Raw genomic sequence first — 20,320 nt, forward strand, 5'->3', positions numbered from 1 at the left:
AGGTCATCCAAAACTTTGCTGCCCATGTCCTAACTCGCACCAAGTCCCGTTTACCCATCACGCCTGTGCTCGCTGACCTACATTGGCTCCCGATTAAGCAGTGCCTCGATTTTAAAATTTTCATCCTTGTTTTCAAATCTTTCCATGGCCTCGCCCCTTCCTACCTCTGTAATCTCCTCCAGCCCCACAACCGCACCCCCCCCCCCCCCACCGCCGAGATATCTGCGCTCCTCCAATTCTGGCCTCTTGAGCTTCCCTGATTTTAATCGCTCAACCATTGGCGGCCATGCATTCAGCTGCCTAGGCCCTAAGCTCTGGAATTCCCTACCTAAACCTCTCTGTCTCTCTTTCCTCCTTCAAGAGGCTCCTTAAAACCTACCTCTTTGACCAAGCTTTTGATCATCTGCCCTAAATTCTCCTTATTTGGCTCAGTGTCAAATTTTGTTCTCTAACCCTCCTGTGAACATTATACTTTTATGGTGTTATTGAAATTTGTAACACCTTGTTTTTCACTTTCCTTTTTGCTATTTTGGATGAGATTAACAAAGGACTAGACGAGGCTTCAATCAAATACATCGCATCACAGATGCCTGGTCCAAACTAAAAATGTTACTACTGAAAAAAACTAGTTCATTGTTTGTATTTAGCACTATTCATTTCTATTTAATGTTGAATAAATCTGACTAGTAGGTCATAGTCTAAGCCTCAGTCTGATGGTGTTTTCTTCCTCCTCCCAAAGCCAGGGAAATCAATAAGGGCAGGTTGTACATCTTGTAAACTAGATTACAGCGAGAGATTCTCTGTGAACCCTGGACTCACTTTACCTCGATATTAGGCAGGTAAAAGCAAATTCTGAAATATAGAAGAGGCTCACTTATGGGAGTGGTCTGTGCTGAACCCAAGGGAAATATCTAGTGTACAAACATAACACCCTGCAGGAAAAGATCACATACCTTATGGTTTCACTCAGACACCAAACTTTTAAGAGGGGTTGGGTCAAAGGCATCCATAATGGCTTGGTGGGTAACTGCACCAGTGTGGTACCAAATTATACAGGCCAGGATGCTCTGTGCCAAGTCAGCTGATCTCAGCTGGACTGGCACACACAAAAAAAGGCAGTATCACTCCAATTGCTAATTAAATGACTTGTATTTACATAGCACCTTTCATGTCCTCAGGAAGTCCCAGAGCGCTTTACGACCACTTTGAAGTGTAGTCACTGTTGATATAGGAATCAACATAGGCAATGTAGGTAACGTGGCAGCCAAATTGCACACAGCAAGGTCCCACAACCAGCAATGTGATAATGACCAGATAATCTGTTGTAGTGATGTTGGTTGAGGGATAAATTTGGCCAGGACACTAGGGCGAACTTCCCTGCTCTTCAAATAGGGGAGGGCAGACGGGGCCTCAGTTTAACATCTCATCCGAAAGACAGCACACCTCTGACAGCACTGGAGTGTCAGACTGGATTATGTACTTCTCTGGAATGGGATTTGAAACCACAACCTTCTGACTCAGAGGCGAGACTGAGCTATGGCTGACCCCTGACATAAGAACATAAGTAGGAGCAGGAGTAGGCCATACCGCCCCTCGGGCCTGCTCCGCCATTCAATAGGATCATGGCTGATCCAAACCTAGACTCATGTCCACTTCCCTGCCCGCTCCCCGTAACCCCTAATTCCCTTATCAGCTAGGAAACTGTCTATCTCCGTTTTAAATTTATTTAATGTCTCAGCTTCCACAGCTCTCTGAGGTAGCAAATTCCATAGATTTACTACCCTCTGAGTGAAGAAGTTTCTCATCTCAGTTTTGAAATGGCAGCCCCTTATTCTAAGATTATGCCCCCTAGTTCTAGTCTCACCCATCAGTGGAAACATCCTCCCCACATCCACCCGATCAAGCCCCTTCACAATCTTATGTTTCGATAAGATCGCCTCTCATTCTTCTGAATTCCAATGAGTAGAGGCCCAACCTACTCAACCTTTCCTCATAAGTCAACCCCCTCATCTCCGGAATCAACCGAGTGAACCTTCTCTGAACTGCCTCGAGAGCAAGTATATCTTTTCTTAAATATGGAAACCAAAACTGTACGCAGTACTGTACGTGACCTTTGCTATAAAGTGTGCATGCATTAACATCAGGTGGACATAACTAGACTCTGGTAGAATAACCTTCTGACTCTTACTGTCCAGATACATACATGATAGTTGAGCACTTAAATGATGTTGCAATTCAATTTCCAGCTACCTGAACTGACTGCTCAATCTAATAGATCCCACTGACCTCTACGGGCTGGGAGAAATGGCTCAATGTGGAATGGAGAGTCTGACTGAAAGTCATTTTTCCTTGTATACTTTAGATTGAATGGGGCCTGTCCTCAACTCAGTATTGATTCCTCCTTTTCAGTTTTGTAGGATGCGGTGAAAGAGAATGCTTTAAAGAGTGTGTAATGTCCTGACTTCTACCTCCATCGTTGCACACAATATTTAATCATTAGCAGCAGGAAGTAGTCACAAGTAAAATGGATTATACAGAACGCAAGAAACGCATGGAAGTACAATTGTGAATTTAAGTAGCCATTTTATTGAACTGTTGATTACAGGTTTGTAAGACCCTAGATAATAATTTATCAACCAGCAGCAAACCTAAGCTTGCCACCACAGCCTCGTAACATCTAGCTGGAACAGCTCTTTAAACTTCTAGTACTGTCCCTGACTGTGCTGCCTCTTGGCAAACCTGGGGTCAAACGTTAAAAAAAGTGCAATGGTGAACACAACACTTAAGCCAATTGTAATCCCCCACCCCCTAAAATACAATCAATGGATGACTGAAGTAACCTGTTCTACCATGATACGAGTCTGTTGGTGAGGGGCAATTCCAGACGACAACCCACACAGTATGATCACAAGGATTTCCAGGCCAGTCGTAATGACTGGTCAGAAGGAGAAATGTTCAATCATTTCCCGTAGACAGAGATCAATTTAAGAACAAATGCAAAGCCAAGCGTCCAGCCTCAGGAGTATACTGGACTTAAAGCATGCGACCTTTGCATCTACTTAGCATGGGACTCACTGCTTACAGCATCTGGACTTTCCACCAATAAAGCACACCGGAGTGAAGTAAGCTGCAGGAAGGCAGTACTCACTGCTGTCAGCATCTAAACTTGTAAGGCGCAGTCTATGCAGCTTCTAGCAACGCGCAGAATGCGGGTATAACGACAGAATTAGTGCAGGTCATATTCAACAAACAGTTGACTGATTCTCTCTGGGGGTTTTAAAATATGATGGATAAAAACAGGGATAGTAGTCTGGAAATTCCCCAGAGTGCAGGGGCTCGGTGTAGAAAAGTAGCACGGGCAACCTTTTAACCATTTCAGCTGTACAAACCCATGCCTTCAAGAAAGCGCAAGAAGCCGATACTTTAGTCAGCCAGTTAATTTACAAAGTAGACTTTAGACACAGTATGAAAAATCTCATTTTATAGGTTGCAGAGGGAATTTTGAGCTGCAGTTACTGAGAGAGTCAATACCCCAGTGGGCCAGCCTGATGTGCTCCAATAACTTAAAACCCCAAACGTTGGAAGGTTTTTCCCCCATCCTCAGACTGGACAGTTCTACAATTAACATCCACCACATAGTAACAGGCTACAGTATCTCACTGCCACCCTCTGTACAAATACTCCAGTTTCTGGCTGTGGTTGAAAGCCGAGTTTCTCTCCCCCCAGTCTTCCCCCTTTCTCAGGCTGTTTATTTGGAGACCTTGTGGATGCCATGTGCAAGGTACCCCACATTGGCAGAGGTGACTCCGGCGACAGAGATTCGGCCATCCTTAGTCATGTAAATGGAGAATTCCTTCGTCAGACGCTCCACCTGCAGGTAAGATACGAGAGACAACTGAGTTCCATTGACCCATGTCACGGAGTAGTGGAAAATAAACACAGAATTATAAGTACATTTCTACAAAATGAATTCAGTCCTGGTGGCAAACAGTTAAATGCTACATACCACGGACGTACGATTTGGGTTTGCCCATAGTGAGAGTCAAACTCCCCTCATGCCTTCTTGCAACTAAATAGAGAGCACTCTGCAAACACAGCACCCTGACCCAATCTCTGGAAACGCAGCAAATAGGACCACAGGAACATAGGAATAGGAGTCGACCATTCAGCCCCTCGAACCTGTTCCATCCCTCAGTTAGATCATGGCTGATCTGTATCTCAACTCCATTTACCCACCTTGCTTCCATATCCCTTGATACCTTTACCCAACAAATATCTATCGATCTCAGTCTTGAAAATTTCAACTGACCATAACCTTTTGGGGAGCACGTTCCTTGTTTCCACTACCCTTTGTGTGGATAAAGTGCTTCCTGATTTCACCCCCAAAATGATCTAGCTCTAATTTTAAGATTTTTCTGGATTCTCCCACCAGAGGACATAGTTTCTCTGTAGCTACCCTAGCCAATCCTTTTATCATTTTAAATTCATTAATTAGATCACCCCTCAACATTCTAAATTCAAGAACTGAGCTTGGGATAAATTCTGCAAACACTGGAAAAGTGCTCCTGCGATCTGGGAGAATTAAGGAGGGAGTTCCTCGAGTTTGCAACTGGTCCTGGGATCAGAGAGGAGCAGTAATGTGGTCTAGGGGTTTGTGAGCATTAAGAAGGGGCATGGATTCTGGAAGTGGGGAAGGGGGTGGAGAGGCGTCAAGAGGAGAGGGGCCTGTGGTCCAGCAGGACTAGGGATGGAGTTTCAGAGCATTGAGGAGGGGGCTGGGTCTGGCAGCCTTGTGGGGGAGGAGAGCTCAGGAGAATGAGCCAAACTGCCCTCAGCCCCTTTCCGATTAGGCAGCACCCTCCTACTGTGTTCCCACCCTTCAGCCTCTGTCCCCGGCCAGTCTACACCCCCCTTTGCACCTTCAGGCATTCCCCACCCCCACCACCAAATCACAGGTGCTGTTTGTATGGAATTCATAGCAATTGTTAACAAGTTTATAGAAATGCTTCTATTTTTAAATAAAGCTTTGAAAATTCAATCCCTGTTCTGTTTGAAAGTCTTTTGAAAAAAGTAAAGAAACTCTCATTAAGATGGAGAATGAAGTAGTTGACTCAGAGACTGGGGTCCTCAATTTAAATAAAGGAAACTACGATGGTCTGAGTAGCGAGTTGGGTAGGATTGATTGGGGAATGGCACTCAAAGGGTTGACGGTGGATAGGCAATGGCAAACATTCAAAGACCGAATGGATGAGCTGCAGAATTTGTTCATCCCAGTTTGGCATAAAAATAAAACAAAAAAGGTGACTCAACCGTGGCTAACAAGGGAAATTAGGGATAGCATAACATCCAAGGAGACGACATATAAATTGTCCAGAAAAAGCAATAATCCTGAGGATTGGGAGCAGTTTAGGATTCAACAAAGGAGGACAAAGGGATTAATTAAGAAAGGGAAAATAGAATATGAGAGTAAGCTTGCAGGGAACATAAAAACTGACTGTAAAAGCTTTTATAGATATGTGAAGAGAAAAAGATTGGTGAAGTCAAGCGTAGGTTCCTTGCAGTCAGAATCAGGGGAATTTATAATGGGAAACAAAGAAATGGCAGACCAACTAAATACATACTTTGGTTCTGTCTTCACAATGGAGGACACAAATAACCTCCCAGAGATGTCGGGGAACATAGGGTCTGATGAAAGGGTGGAACTGAAAGAAATCAGTATTTGTAGGGAAATGGTGTTAGGAAAATTGATGGGACTGAAGGCCGATAAATCCCCAGGGCCTGATAATCTACATCCCAGGGTACTTAAGGAAGTGGCCCTAGAAATAGTAGATGCATTGCTGGTCATCTTCCAGAACTCGATAGACTCTGGAACAGTACCCATGGATTGGAGGGTAGCTAATGTTGCCCACTATCAAAAAAGGTGGTAGAGAAAAAGCGGGGAATTATAGACCGGTAAGCCGGACATCGGTAGTGGGGAAAATGCTAGAATCTATTATAAAAGATGTAATAGCAGAGCACTTGGTAAGCAGTGACAGGATCGGACAAAGTCAACATGGATTTACAAAAGGTAAATCGTGCTTGACTAATCTACTGGAATTTTTTGAGGATGTAACTGGTAAAATAGATAAGGGAGAACCAGTGGATGTGGTGTATTTGGACTTTCAGAAGGCTTTCGATAAGGTCCCACATAAGAGATTAGCGTGCAAAATTAAGGCACATGGGATTGGGGGCAAGGTATTGACTTGGATAGAGAACTGGTTGGCGGACAGAAGGCAAAGAGTTGGAATAAACGGGTCGTTTTCCGAGTGGCAGGCAGTGACTAGTGGGGTACCACAAGGATCGGTCCTAGGACCCCAGCTGTTCACTATATATATTAATGATCTGGACGAGGGAATTGGATGTAATATCTCCAAATTTGCAGACGACACAAAGCTGGGTGGGAGGGTATGCTGTGAGGAGGATGTCGTGAAACTCCAGTACGATTTGGGCAGATTGGGTGATTGGGCAGAAACATGGCAAATGCACTATAATGTGGATAAATGTGAGGTTATCCACTTTGGTGGCAAAAACAGGAAGGCAGATTATTATTTGAATGGCAATAGATTGGGAGAAGTGGAAGTGCAGAGAGACCTGGGTGTTCTTGTGCACCAGTCGCTGAAGGTAAGCATGCAGGTGCAGCAGGCGGTGAAGAAGGCAAATGGTATGTTGGCCTTCGTAGCGAGAGGGTTCGAGTACAGGAACAAGGATGTCTTGCTACAGTTGTACAGGGCCTTGGTGAGACCGCACCTTGAGTATTGTGTGCAGTTTTGGTCGCCTTACCTGAGGAAGGACGTTCTTGCCATGGAAGGAGTGCAGCGAAGATTCACCAGGCTGATACCTGGGATGGCAGGAATGACGTATGAGGAGAGATTGTGTCGATTGGGCTTATACTCGCTGGAGTTTAGAAGATTGAGAGGGGATCTCATCGAAACCTATAAAATTCTGTCAGGCCTGGACAGACTAGATGCAGGAAGGATGTTTATGATGGCCGGGGAGTCCAGAACCAGGGGTCATAGTCTAAGGATAAGGGGTAAGCCATTTAGGACTGAAATGAGGAGGAATTTCTTCACCCAGAGAGTGGTGAACCTGTGGAATTCTCTGCCACCGAGGGCGGTGGAGGCCAGTTCATTAAATATATTCAAAAAAGAGATGGATATATTTCTTAAGACTAAAGGGATCAAGGGATATGGGGAGAAGGCAGGGACAGGGTACTGAATTTGGATGATCAGCCATGATCTCATTGAATGGCGGAGCAGGCTTGAAGGGCCGAATGGCCTACTCCTGCTCCTATCTTCTATGTTTCTATGTTTCAGTTCACCACAGGATCCAGGGCACATCAAGTCCAGCTGCTGCACAGATTGCATTGAGAAATTCTGCAAACTGCACACACACAGAATGTGGACTGCCCATGTTCAGAACGTACAGATGTGGTTGTAACCTCTGTCCAGATGCAGAGGTACAAGTATCTAGCATTCTCAGTGATTTGATTGGTTCAACAATCTGAAATATTTACAGTGTTTTGTCACTATAAATGTCTAATATGGATTTTTATTGTAAATATTTACATATGTATTTACAATGTGAAATTTTGACACAAAAGGTGACTCAAAATCGTGACACAGGAAGTGAGATCTGCGGACAGGAAATGTGAGCCACATGCAAGATTTTTAAGGGGTACAGTATTGTAGTGGTTAGGGTACGGGACTGATGCACAGAGTTCAAAACCCACCACAGCAAGTTGCGAAATCTAAATTCAAGAAAGCTAATAATTTGTGAGTTGGCACCAGGCAAAATTACTGAAATCTACTGGATTGTTGTGAAAACTCAACTGATTCATTGCTGCCCTTCAAGGAAAACAAGCGTGCCACCTCTGCCCAGTCTGGTCTACACCTGACTCCAGGCCCACTGAAGTGGCCAAGCCACTTAGTTGTAAAGTAATAACTCAGGGCAATAAATGTGGTCTTGCCAATGTTGCTCACATCCCAAGAACAAAAGAAATATGGATTTTCCATTGACTGTATACAAAATATAAACCTGACCTCCCCATCTCCTGCTGTTCCTCTGGGGGATGAGAAGTTAGGGCAAGAGATGGGGGGAATACCTGGCCATAATACATAAATGAATAATAGTGCACACATGCAAAATGTTACACAGTACTGGTACTCTCCCTGGGCTTTGCCTCAGCCTCAATCCCATGCTTCTACTTCTGACCTCAGTCCCAGGAATGTCTCCACTCCCCAGCCTCAGCTCCATTAACACTTCTACCTGTCTCAATCCCCAGGTGACAGGAAACTGTTGCCATTCCATCTCGATTCAACTTGGACCTCCAGCTCCCTTGTCCGTCTACTTTGCTCCCCAGTTCCATGGTACTCTGCCCACCTGTGTGGTCCGTGGAATGGGCCTATGCTGTGTTCCCTGTTTGAACGCTCCTCCCTCTCCACCAACCCCCCACCCCGTGCGACCTGCAATCAATGCCACATAAGATCTATTGATATCGTTAAAGATTACTCCTCCGATTGAAGAGCTGTCTTAGAATTACCTGTTCTGGTTTGAGTCCTGTGTAACAAAACATTCCAATCTGGTCGATGATGTGCTGCCAGTTATGGATTGAGCCTTCCTTCTTCAGGTTTGACACCAGCTGCTCTCTCATACTGATGATGCGGTTTGCCATTCCCTTCACCTCCTCTAGCCTGGTCAGGGGCAAAACAAAGAAAGGATAATTCTCTACAACGGGCTTCCTTCTGCTCCAGAAGAGACAAAGGCACTTCATTTTTTTTTTAAATGAGCTCATCAAGGTAAGAGATGTTGGTGCTGGAGAACGAAACGCTTTCCATTTCAATCACCAGTGTCAGAATCAAGCACTCCCAAGTTAGTAAAGCATGGGTTTGATGTGAGGCTTCCTCAACTCTGCCTCAACACTGTGCCTTAGCCCCAGACTCATTGGAGTGCCAAGTTAGGGACAGTTCTGTGCTGTGGGCCCATGACCACCAGGAACTGGGCTCGACTGCCCAAACTCATTTTATGTGGTGCCCTTTATGTCCAGCAGGCAGGGACTTTGATTCCATCAGTTTTTAGATGGTTTTGGACTGAAGGCATGTATCCAACTTATTGCATCAACCTGTCCATAAGACAGAGCCATCTATGCTTTACTCCAATCTTAGCCACTGCTACCATTTGCTATATGTAGTCCGATTTCAAAATGTCAGCTTAACAGCATCATTAGCAAGTGAGGGAGTAATATCAATTAATTCCTGGTGTATCAGTACACAGTAAGGGGTGGTGTTGCATCACAGCAATGACTTACTGTGGCTGTAGAGGGGATTGACTCTGTACAGCTGACTAGGAGCAAAATACAAGGTAATGAAACAAATCCTTGGATAAGTGAAGCACCGTTTGCTGGCAGTTTGTGCCACAGCAAGCCGCACTCGAAAGGTATGCAGACAACATCTAAGAGCACATACTCACAGCTATTATATATTCCTCTACTAAATCAGCACCAACTGCCAACTATGGAGAAATATACAGCATATGGTGGCCGGACAATGACTCTAAAGCTTAGTGTGTAGGCTTCTGAAAATGCCCCAGTGGATTTACATTTATGATCTTTAAAGAGGTCAAGTTGGGGACAGAGAACATGCTCCAGGCCTTTTTTTGTTGTCAACAGGGCTCTGGTAGAGAATCATAGAATGATACAGCACAGGAGGCCACTCAGCCCATCGTGCCTGTGCCAGCTCTTTGAAAGAGCTGTCCAATTAGTCCCACTCCCCTGCCCTTTGCCCATAGCCCTGCATTTTTCTCCCCTTCAAGTATTTATCCAATTCTCTTTTGAAAGTTACTGTTGAATCTGCCTCCACCGCCCATTCTGGCAGTGCATTCCCGATCATAACAACTCGCTGCGTAAAAAAAAAGTTCACCTCATCTCGCCTCTGGTTCTTTTGCCAATTACCTTAAATCTGTGTCCTCTGGTTACCGACCCTCCTGTCCTGGAAACCGTTTCTCCCTATTTATTCTATCAAAACTGGTCATTTTGAATACCTCTCTTAAATCTCCTCATAACCTTCTCTGCTCCAAGAAGAACAACCCCAGCTTCTCTAGTCGTGTTCAAGCAGAAACCCATGGCCTCCAAGCACCGATATTGTTGTTTTTCTTCATCAGTGCGTTGCTGGGAGCTGGACCCATGGCTCTGGGTTGCCTCTGATGCCAGGACTCCGGAGCTACGAAGAATCAGCAAAACTTCCCAAGAAATATTTGTACAGTGAGATCTGGATTGTTTTATCCTTTTGAATTCTGAAGGAACCAACTTTAAAGGATCCCAAATCTGGGAAGGGGGAGGGGGTTGCAGCCAGTTTAATTGGTAACTCTAGTGACCAACCACTGGACAGGGAACAGAGCAGTCAACTTTTTGTTCACCTGGAGGTCACAAAAAGAACAAGGGAGGCCAGTTGGGAGTTGCTCAGAGAAGCAAGCCAGGGACTAGCCTGGAAATTAAGAATAGATCCAATCAGATTTCAGCTAGAGTCTGATCAGAATGAAAAAGAAAAGTGCTATGTAGCCCACTAACTGGAGCAGCGTGGGGCAGTTTATTATTTTCTTTACGATGAGGAGAAACTGAAATAAAGCAGCTTAACAATTTGTATCTGTCCTCATTCCATTAAAGAGTTCATCAGTCTCTCTTTCACAAGATTGGAGAAGCATGCATGTGAGGACAAGTGCGAAGATCCCGATATCCAGTTCATATAACGAGGGCGTTTCTCATTGTTACAATTCCCCACACAGGCTGCATTATCGTACATCTGGAGATTGGGGAGAAAGTTTGAACTGCTGATTGCGAGGGGTGGAGGCCCGCTTGTGGGGAGACAGGGGTGACCCGAACCCAAGAGGAATGTACAAGGCCAACCTGAAGCTTGCAACAAACTCGCAAGCACTGCCAATGCCAAGTAAGCAAAATAAAATCACTCTGTTTCAAAAGTCTGAACAAAATAGAATTGGCAATATCCAGTGTAATGTCACTGCACTAAAATGGATTTACCCACCCCTTTCACTTTTTAGCTTCAAGAAGCAGTAAATGTTTACTCAAGAGTTGAACAAGAATTAATGATTGATGCCTGATCAAATTTGCAAATGAACCTGTGAAGATAGTCAGGTTCAAAGTGCAGTACCATTAGCTGAGTCCTGGTGTCACGCTCCTGCTGTCTGATCATTCAGTGAATCCAGCACATTGCACAGCTAAACAAGAGGCTGGTGGCACATGATGCTTCTGTCAGCGTAATGGCAGAGTGTCACTGAGGAACTGGCTCATAGTTTTTAAATCAATGTGCGCCTGACCAAATGTCAAATAATATTCAACAAACAGAAGTGGCTGCAGGAGGGCATCCCGTTCCCTGCCATCTCCTCTTGCCTCCGTGCTTAGTCCACTGGGAGAACTTTCCACACCATGGAACAGCCTCCACTAACTGCTTCTGTACACCTTGCACCAGCTATCTTCATTACAGCAACAGGTCATACCTGGCAACAGGATGCCCACATGCCTGGGGCTGGCAAGGGGCACAGAGATACCAAGAGAGGCAACAAGGCAAAAAAATACACACCATAAAAAAGGGACTAGTAACCCAGCGTATAAGCAGAAAATCAAATTTAAGCCAATACGCTAGATATTTGTAAAGTAATCCAATGCATGACAATCTCAATAGATTTACAAGGAGAGATACCAGAGATAAATAGATTAAAACATTCTTAATATAGTAAACATTTTTCAGAAAGACTGGCGCACAAACTCCAGGGGCCAAGATCAAGCCATTTCTAAGCTCAGCCACTAAATAGGACTGTGCAAAAGCCTGGGTTACACCTTGTGAAGGATAAAGAATGCCTGATGTTGACCAATGCCTTACTCAGGCACGGACTTATGGGAAGTGTTTGCCTTCAGGTACCTCACCCGACCGTTATTCTCCCGGTGTGACCCTAGATGGTGAGTACAGGCAGCCTGACCATTGGAGGGAGGGTTCACAGCAGAGACCTTTCCTCCCAACCCAGGCGTTATAGCACCCCATACAGCCACCCCAGCTGAAAGCAGCTCATGCAGAACAGCTGTGATTGAACCCAAGGTCTTCCACCTCCACATGGCTTAACTACTAAAGACAGACAGACTTGCATTTCTATAGCGCCTTTCATGACCTCAGGACGTCCCAAAGTGCTTTACAGCCAATGAATAACTTTTAAAGTTTAGTCACTGTTGTAATGTAGGAAATGCGGCAGCCAATTTGTGCACAGCAAGCTCCCACAACAGCAGTGAGATAATGACCAGATAATCTGTTGTAGTATTATTGGTTGAGGGATAAATATTGGCCAGGAGGGAGCTCCTCTGCTCTACTTTGAAATAGTGCAATGTGATCGGTTACGTCCACCCGAGAGGGTAGACGGGGCCTCGGTTTAACATCTCATCCGAAAGATGGCACCTTTAACAGTGCAGCACTTCCTCAGTACTGCACTGGAGTGTCAGCCTAAATTATGTGCTCAAGTCTCTTGAGCGGTCCCTGCCACAATATCCGTTCCCTAGCCACCGACTCCATCCCTCTCCCTAACATCTGTCTGAGGCTGAACCACACGGTTCGCAGCCTTAGTGTTGTTGATCAACAGGCTGAGACTTTCTTTTGGTAAAGGACAAAACGTGTCCTGCTTTAATCACATCTCCACATGGACTGCAAAACCTCAGCCCCGTGCAGGGCTACAAGCAGGGACTATGACGTCATCATGTAACCCGACACTCTTAAAGGGCCCGACACTCTTAAAGGGGCCCTGCACCAATAACCCAACCCAGCATGTACATACCACAGCATTGCTATACAAAGTGAATTGTGTTGGGTACACATTGTGTTATTGTCCCTTGTGGCCTCCGCCACAGTGTCATATTTGACCCTGAAATGAGCTTCCGACCACATATCCGCAGCATAACTAAGACCACCTATTTCCACCTCCATAACATCACCCATCTCCGCCCTTGCCTCAGCTCATCCGCTGCTGAAACCCTCATCCATGCTTTTGTTACCTCCAGACCTGACTATTCCAATGCACTCCTGGCTCGCCTCCCACATTCTATCTTACATAAACTTGAGGTGATCCAAAACTCGGCTGCCCGTGTCCAAACTTACACCAAGTCCCGTTCGCCCATCACCCCGGTGTTCACTGACCTACATTGGCTCCCGGTTAAGCAACGCCTCGATTTAAAAATTCTCATCTTTGTTTTCAAATCCCTCCATGGCCTCGCCCCTCCCTATCTCTGTAATCACCACCCCCCCCCCATCAAGATATCTGCGCTCCTCTACTTCTGCCCTCTTGAGCATCCCTGATTATAATCGCTCAACTTTTGGTGGCCATGCCTTCTGTTGCCTAGGCCCTAAGCTCTGGAATTCCCTGCCTAAACCTCTCCGCCTCGCAACCTCTTTCCTCCTTTAAGACGCTCATTAAAACCTACCTCTTTGACCAAGCTTTTGGTCACCTGCCCTAGTTTCTCCTTATGTGGCTCGGTGTCAAATTTTGTCTTTTAATACTCCTGTGAAGCGCCTTGGGACGTTTTACTACGTTAAAGGCGCTATATAAATACAAGTTGAGTGGGGCTTGAACCCACGACCTTCTGATTCAGAGGCAAGATTGCTATCCACTGAGCCATGGCTGACATTACTCAATACCTTGGATTTTGACCATCTGAGCCTTTGCTCCACCGTAGCATTTTTCAACACAAAGTCAGGTGAGTCAGGGTCCTTTTGTATCAAGCAGCTGCTGCAGGCAGACCTTTGCGATCTTTGAACAGCACTCACCATTCTTTTCTGAGCTCTGCGGTGTTCATGATGGTGGCAGCGATGCGAGCTCCGTTTACCGGTGGGTTTGAATACATGGGGCGGATCAGGATCTTCAGCTGGGATTCCACACGCTTCGCCTCATCGGGGTCGCTGCAGACTACTGTGAATCCACCCACACGCTCGCCTGAAAGGTTAAAGAAACCCCGTTAACACACTGCAGTTGAGCAGTAACTCCCAGAAGGTAACAGAGCAGCTAAACCTTACGGAATCTATTTAGCAGTTTAGCATTCAGCTCGAGAGCAGCCTCGGGTTTGCTTTCTTTCCAGTTTTCTGCTTTAACCCACCGCTTCTGAAAGGACCGTTTCCTTGCTAGGATCACGCTCCACGGGCACTGGCACAACTCCAAGTTGCAGTCCTTCACGCATGAGCCTGCTGAAGGTACGCTACAAGCTACTTGTCAATGGGGGGAGTTACAGATGAGCTTGTCTTTAGCTAATGTTCACACTTTCTAGCTGGCAGCAGCGGATAGTGATCAGAAGCAGGAACAACTAGCTGATTTAAAAAAAAATTTCCATACCAGCCCATGGGTGCCGAGGCCAATTATAACAGTCAAACCCCCACAGCAGAAGGTTTTCAGAGAAATTTTCCTCCTTGGACTCTAGTGTTACCATTCACTTTGTGGAGGAGAGCAACAACAATGAGGAAACTACAAGGGTATGAGGGACAAGTTGGCCATGGTAGATTGGGAGACTACACTAAAAGATATGAAGGTGGACATACAATGGTTAACATTCAAGGAAATAATGCATAATTTGCAACAAACATATATTCCTCTAGAGCATAAAAACCCAAAAGGAAAAGTGATCCCAACCATGGCTAACAAAAGAAATTAAAGCTAGTATTAAGTCAAAGGAGGAAGCTTATCAAGTTGGCAGAAAAAGCAGTCAGCCTGAGGATTGGGATCTTTTTAGAAATCAGCAAAGGGGGACCAAGAAATTGATAAAGAAAGGGAAAATGGAATATGAGCACAAACTAGCAAAAAATATAAAAGCGGATTGTAAAAGCTTCTACAGGTATGTGAAAAGGAAAAGACTGGCGAAGGTAAATGTAGGTCCTTTACAGTCAGAGACGGGAGAATTTATAATGGGGAATGAGGAAATGGCAGAGAAAATAAATACTTTGTTTCTGTCTTCACGGAGGAAGACACAAAAAACCTCCCAGAAATACGAGAAAACCAAGGGTGTGACAAGAATGAGGAACTTAAAGAAATTATTAGTAAAAAAATACTAGCAAAATTAATGGGACTAAAAGTCAAAAAATCCCAAGGACCGGATGACCTACATCCTAGGGTTTTGAAAGAGGTGGCCATTGGAATAGTGGATGCATTGGTTGTCATCTTCCAAAATTCTATAGATTCTGGAACGGTTCCTGCAGATTGGAGGATAGCAAATGTAACCCTGCTATCTAAGAAAGGAGGGAGAGAGAAAATGGGGAACCTGTTAGCCTCACATCAGTAGTTGGGAAAATGCTGGAATCTATTATAAAGGATGCAATAACTGGGCACTTAAAAACTAATAGTAAGATTGGGCAGAGTGAACATGGATTTATGAAAGGGAAATCCTGTTTGACAAACCTATTGGAGTTCTTTGAGGATGTAACTAGTGGAGTAGACAAAGGGGAACCGGTAGATATGGTGTATCTGGATTTTCCGAAGGCCTTCGATAAGGTCTCACACAAGAGGTTGGTGAACAAAATTAGGGCACATGGAATTGGGGGTAATATACTAGCATGGATTGAGAATTGGTTAACAGACAGAAAACAAAGAGTAGGGATAAACAGGTCTTTTTCAGGATGGCAGGCTGTGACTAGTGGGGTACCACAAGGATCGGTGCTTGGGCCCCAGCTATTCACAATCTATATCAATGATTTAGATGAGGGGACTAAATGTAACATTTCCAAATTTGCTGATGATACAAAGTTGGTGGCAGTGTCAGTTGCGAAGAGGATGCGAAGAGGCTTCAAGGGGATCTCGACAGGCTCAGTGAGTGGGCGAGAACATGGCAGATGGAATATAATGTGGATAAATGTGAAGTTATCCACTTTGGTAGAAAAAACAGAAAGGCAGAGTATTTCCTAAATGGTGAAAGATTGGGGAATGCAGATGCTCAAAGGGACCTGGGTGTCCTTGTACATGAGTCACTGAAAGTGAATGTGCAGGTACAGCAAGCCATTAGGAAGGCAAATGGTATGCTGGCCTTCATTACAAGAGGATTTGAGTACAGGAGTAAAGAAGTCTTACTCCAATTATATAGGGCCTTGGTGAGACCACACCTGGAGTACTATGTAGAATTTTGGTCTCCTTACCTAAGGAAGGATATACTTGCCATAGAGGGAGTGCAACGAAGGTTCACGAGATTGATTCCTGGGATGGCGGGACTGTCGTATGAGGAGAGATTGAGTAAACTAGGCCTGTATTCTCTTGAATTCAGAAGAATGAGAGGGGATCTCATTGAAGCATACAAAATTATTACAGGGCTTGATAGGGTGGATGCTGGGAGAATGTTTCCCTTAGCTGGGGAGTCTAGAACCAGGGGCCACAGCCTCAAGATAAAGGGTAGGCCATTCAGGACTGAGATGAGAAGAAATTTCTTCACACAGAGGGTGGTGAATCTTTGGAATTCTCTACCACAGAGGGCTGTGGAGGCTCAGTCATTGGGTATAGTCAAAACAGAAGTCAATAGATTTCTGACAAGTAAAGGCATCAAGGGATATGGCGATAGGGACAGTGAATGGAGTTGAGGTAGAAGTTCAGCCATGATCTTATTGAATGGCGGAGCAGGCTCGAAAGGCTGTATGGCCTACTCCTGCTCCTATTTCTTATATTCTTATTCCTGATCTCAACCATGTCACTGCAGGGAGGTGTAAATCAAATACCAGGCACACAGGGAGGGAACGATTCAGTATAGTCACCATCTGCTCCCACACATCTGCCAGTGTGGATATTGGAGTGGTACTGGCAGAGGGACTGAGGTGCCAGTTTCCAACTCAGCCTCTCCACCAGGCATGTTGGGCAAAGTAAGACTCTTAAGAGGAGAAAACGTTACGAAAAAAAATCCAGACAGCTGAACAATTATTGTAAAAGTGATGCCCTCACTGTGGTTTGGGATCTGTTCACATTTTGGAGCTGTTCAACCCCAAAATAAACTGCATTAACTAACTGAAAGGCATCCAGGGATATTTACTTACCATAGAGCCCCATGTTCTTAGCGTAGGACTGTGACAGAACCAGGTTAATGCCCTGCTCAACGAAGTAGCGCACGGCCCAGGCGTCTCTATCAGCATCTCCACTGGCAAACCCCTGATACGCCATGTCGAAGAATGGGAAAAGATTTCTTTGCTGAACACCAAAAAAAAATTTAAAATCTCAGTTCCACATACTGATTGGTCTCCTATCATTTTATTTAACAAAGTATGAGTTAGTCCATTTAGTGTACTGTACCGTGTCTCCTATTATATATTAGATACAATGTGCTGTACAATGTCTCCTATTATATATTGGATACAATGTGCTGTACCCTGTCTCCTATTATATGTTGGCCCAGAAATTAGGTTCGGGGGCTTGCCGCGCGTGCAAGCCCCCAATGTGCACTCACCCGGCGTGCCGGCTGTTGAGCTGTAGGGCCCCGTGGAATTCCCATCCGGGGCCTGGTCCAGCAGCCGGCACGCAGTGCTTGCGTATCCCAGGGGCGCAGTTAGTTTGATGCGTCCCCTCTGATCACGTGGGCCATGGGCAGCCAATCGGAGCAGGGAATGCTCCATTCATAAGTCTTGACAGGAAGTGCTGTCAAGACTTATAAATACTACGGCCCCAAAATAGCACTAAACCTTCAAATAAATTTTTAAAAAACATCACATTTTTTAAATAAACTATAAAATTACATGAAATAACTATTTTAAACAATAATATAAATTTTTGAAAAAAATAATTTTATACTCGAACGGGGCTAAAAATAAACTTACCTTGCTTTAAAGTATTTAAAAATAACAAACCTGTGGAAAAAATGTTTTAATTTTATTTAATTCACCACTTACCTTGTAAAAAGCAGGCCTTACGCTTGCTTTTTAAATTTCTAACTTCTGCAGACTTACCCTCACGGAAAAACCTGTAAAAAAAACGTAAGTTCAATGCGCACGCGCAGCCTCCCCGGTGCACGTGTTCGACCTCTGAACCCCTGCTTTCAGAGGAACGGAAGTGCCGGTTTCCTGCGCATGCAGGAAACCAGCACTTCCATCGGGCCCACGGGTGAGTACCCAGCGCGTACTCACCCGTGGAGACCCGAATTTCTGCCCCATTAGATACAATGTGCTGTACAATGTCTCCTATTATATATTGGATACAATGTGCTGTACCCTGTCTCCTATTATATATTAGATACAATGTGCTGTACCCTGTCTCCTATTATATATTGGATGGATACAATGTGCTGTACCTTGTCTCCTGTTATATATTAGATACAATGGCCTAGAAATTGGGTATAGCCCCGCTTGAGGCGCTAGAACTGGCGGTGCGCAAAGTTTATAGCCAGACGAAACTTATCGCTGCCTGGCGAGATATTGGGTTGCATCGCCCCCAAAGGGGATTGAGGCGTTAATTCAGCCGTTGCACGGTGCTCCTAAGGCACAAAAGTTCAGGCGCTACTCAATATCGACGCAGACGGGCGCAGCGCAGGTGATCTCAATTATGGGAAACCACGAGACTTCTAGGCGCCGGCCGGCTCTTAAAGGGGTGGATCAGTCAGCCTGAGCTTCAACACCCAACGCCCTGTAGGCCTCAGATTCGGCGCTCGCCCTTCTCTGGCGTTAGAAACTTGTTGAGCATGGAGAAGGTTAGACAGAGAGCAGAGCGCTTCAGCACTGAGGCTCTGGACCAGTTGGTGGCTGCAGTTGAGCGCCATCGAGATGTCCTGTATCCGGACAATGGCAAGAGGCCGAATCAGAAGGCTTACCGACGATCTTGGAAGGAGGTTGCTGTGAGGGTCAACTCCAGCAGCATGGCGACCAGGACCCCTGTTCAGTGCAGGAAGAAATTCAACGACCTCACACGGATCGTTAGGGTGAGTGATGGTTTAGCAAACTTCTGATTCCCTCCATCTGCAGCTGACTTCGGGCACCCTGTTGCCATGATGCCCCAATGGCCATCTGTCAGCAAGCACCCATGGCCCTTTCTGGGCACACACATGGACAGATGTCTCAAGGCCTCATGTAAGGGCTCTTTCACCATGGGGGGCATGCGATGATGTCTCAAGGCCTCATGTAAGGGCTCTTGCACCATGGGGGGCATGAGATGATCTCTCAAGGCATCATGTAACAGAACCTCCCCTTCTTTCCCCTGCAGTCCAAGCTGGCGACGATCCGAAAGGAGCAGCGTCGAACCGGTGGCGGACCTCCACAAGTGGTCACTCTCACGGATCTGGAGGAGAGAGTGCACCAGATTCTTGGAGGACGTCTGTCTGGTCCTGTGACCACTGCATCTGCCGACCCCATTTCCGACAGCGAGGGTAAGACTCTCACCTTTTTCACCTGTTGCCTTCCACTTGGTCCCCCCGCCAGCATGCTTCCTCAGTGTGCAGCCATGTCAGAGCCTTGCCGCAATCTGGCATGCCTTTCCACAAACCTGTCCTTTTGCTAAAGCCACTCTTCCACCTCCCTGCTTTCAGATGAATCAGCACCAATTCGGGCTCAACGCACTGAAGCTGCCAGTGCCAGTGCCACCGGAGGTGAAGAGCAGAAGGAATCCGGGCCAGCCGTTGCAGAATCCGGGGAGCGGACACATCTACAGACTGGGGATAGTAGTCCCCTGGAGGGGAAGGGGGGGGCTCCGAGGATGAACCAGTTGCCGGAACAAGCGGCATGCAGCAACGCAAGGGGGATAGGCAAGTTCGGCCACCGTCTCCCCAGAGGGCAAGGCAGGTAGTGATGACTGCTGCACAGAGTGCAGAGGAGGTGCGTCGCCTGGCTGAAATGAGCAAACAGGCCCGGCTCAGACACACGGAGCTGATGGCTGCAGTGGAGAAGATGCCTGAGTCAATAGATTCATTGGCTAAGAGTATGTTGGACTTCGGGGCAACAATGGAGAGGACTCTCCAGGGCTTCGGGGCAACAATGGACAGGTCTATCCAGGGCTTCGGGGCAACAATGGACAGGACTATCCAGGGCTTCGGCCCAACAATGGAGAGGACTGTCCAGGGCTTTGAGGCCGCTATGGAAAGGACTGTTCAGGGCTTCGGACAATCCCTAGAAAGGTCTGTCCAGGGCTTGTCCGAGGCAGTGGAGCGGTCAGCACCTGCCTTGTCCGAAGCAATGGGAAGAACTGTCCAGGGCTTCTCCGAAGCACTGGCACCTGGCACACAGGTCCTCACTGTTGCCACGCAGTCACTTGCTGGGCTCCTCCACACCCAGATTGAGGCAACGTGATCTCTCACTGCAGC

The 20,320-nt window shown here is 46.0% G+C and overlaps 1 protein-coding gene across 1 annotated transcript in view; it reads right to left on the bottom strand.

The window, feature by feature from the left end:
* Nucleotides 1–2,563: 2,563 nt before the first annotated feature.
* LOC147116210 (aspartate aminotransferase, mitochondrial-like) overlaps nucleotides 2,564–20,320 on the bottom strand; it is a 63,196-nt gene continuing 45,439 nt past the window's right edge. The window contains exons 7-10 of the mRNA XM_085990932.1: nucleotides 17,079–17,229; nucleotides 13,851–14,016; nucleotides 8,579–8,729; nucleotides 2,564–3,871 (exon numbers count right to left, since the gene is read on the bottom strand). Of these exons, the coding sequence (XP_085847058.1) occupies nucleotides 3,749–3,871; nucleotides 8,579–8,729; nucleotides 13,851–14,016; nucleotides 17,079–17,229 (591 nt within the window). The 3' untranslated portion in view covers nucleotides 2,564–3,748. The remainder of the gene's footprint in view (nucleotides 3,872–8,578; nucleotides 8,730–13,850; nucleotides 14,017–17,078; nucleotides 17,230–20,320) is intronic.

The sequence above is a fragment of the Somniosus microcephalus genome, chromosome 6 (assembly GCF_052327205.1).
Source record: "Somniosus microcephalus isolate GS21.2 chromosome 6, FLI_Smic_1.0, whole genome shotgun sequence".
Taxonomy (NCBI): domain Eukaryota; kingdom Metazoa; phylum Chordata; class Chondrichthyes; order Squaliformes; family Somniosidae; genus Somniosus; species Somniosus microcephalus.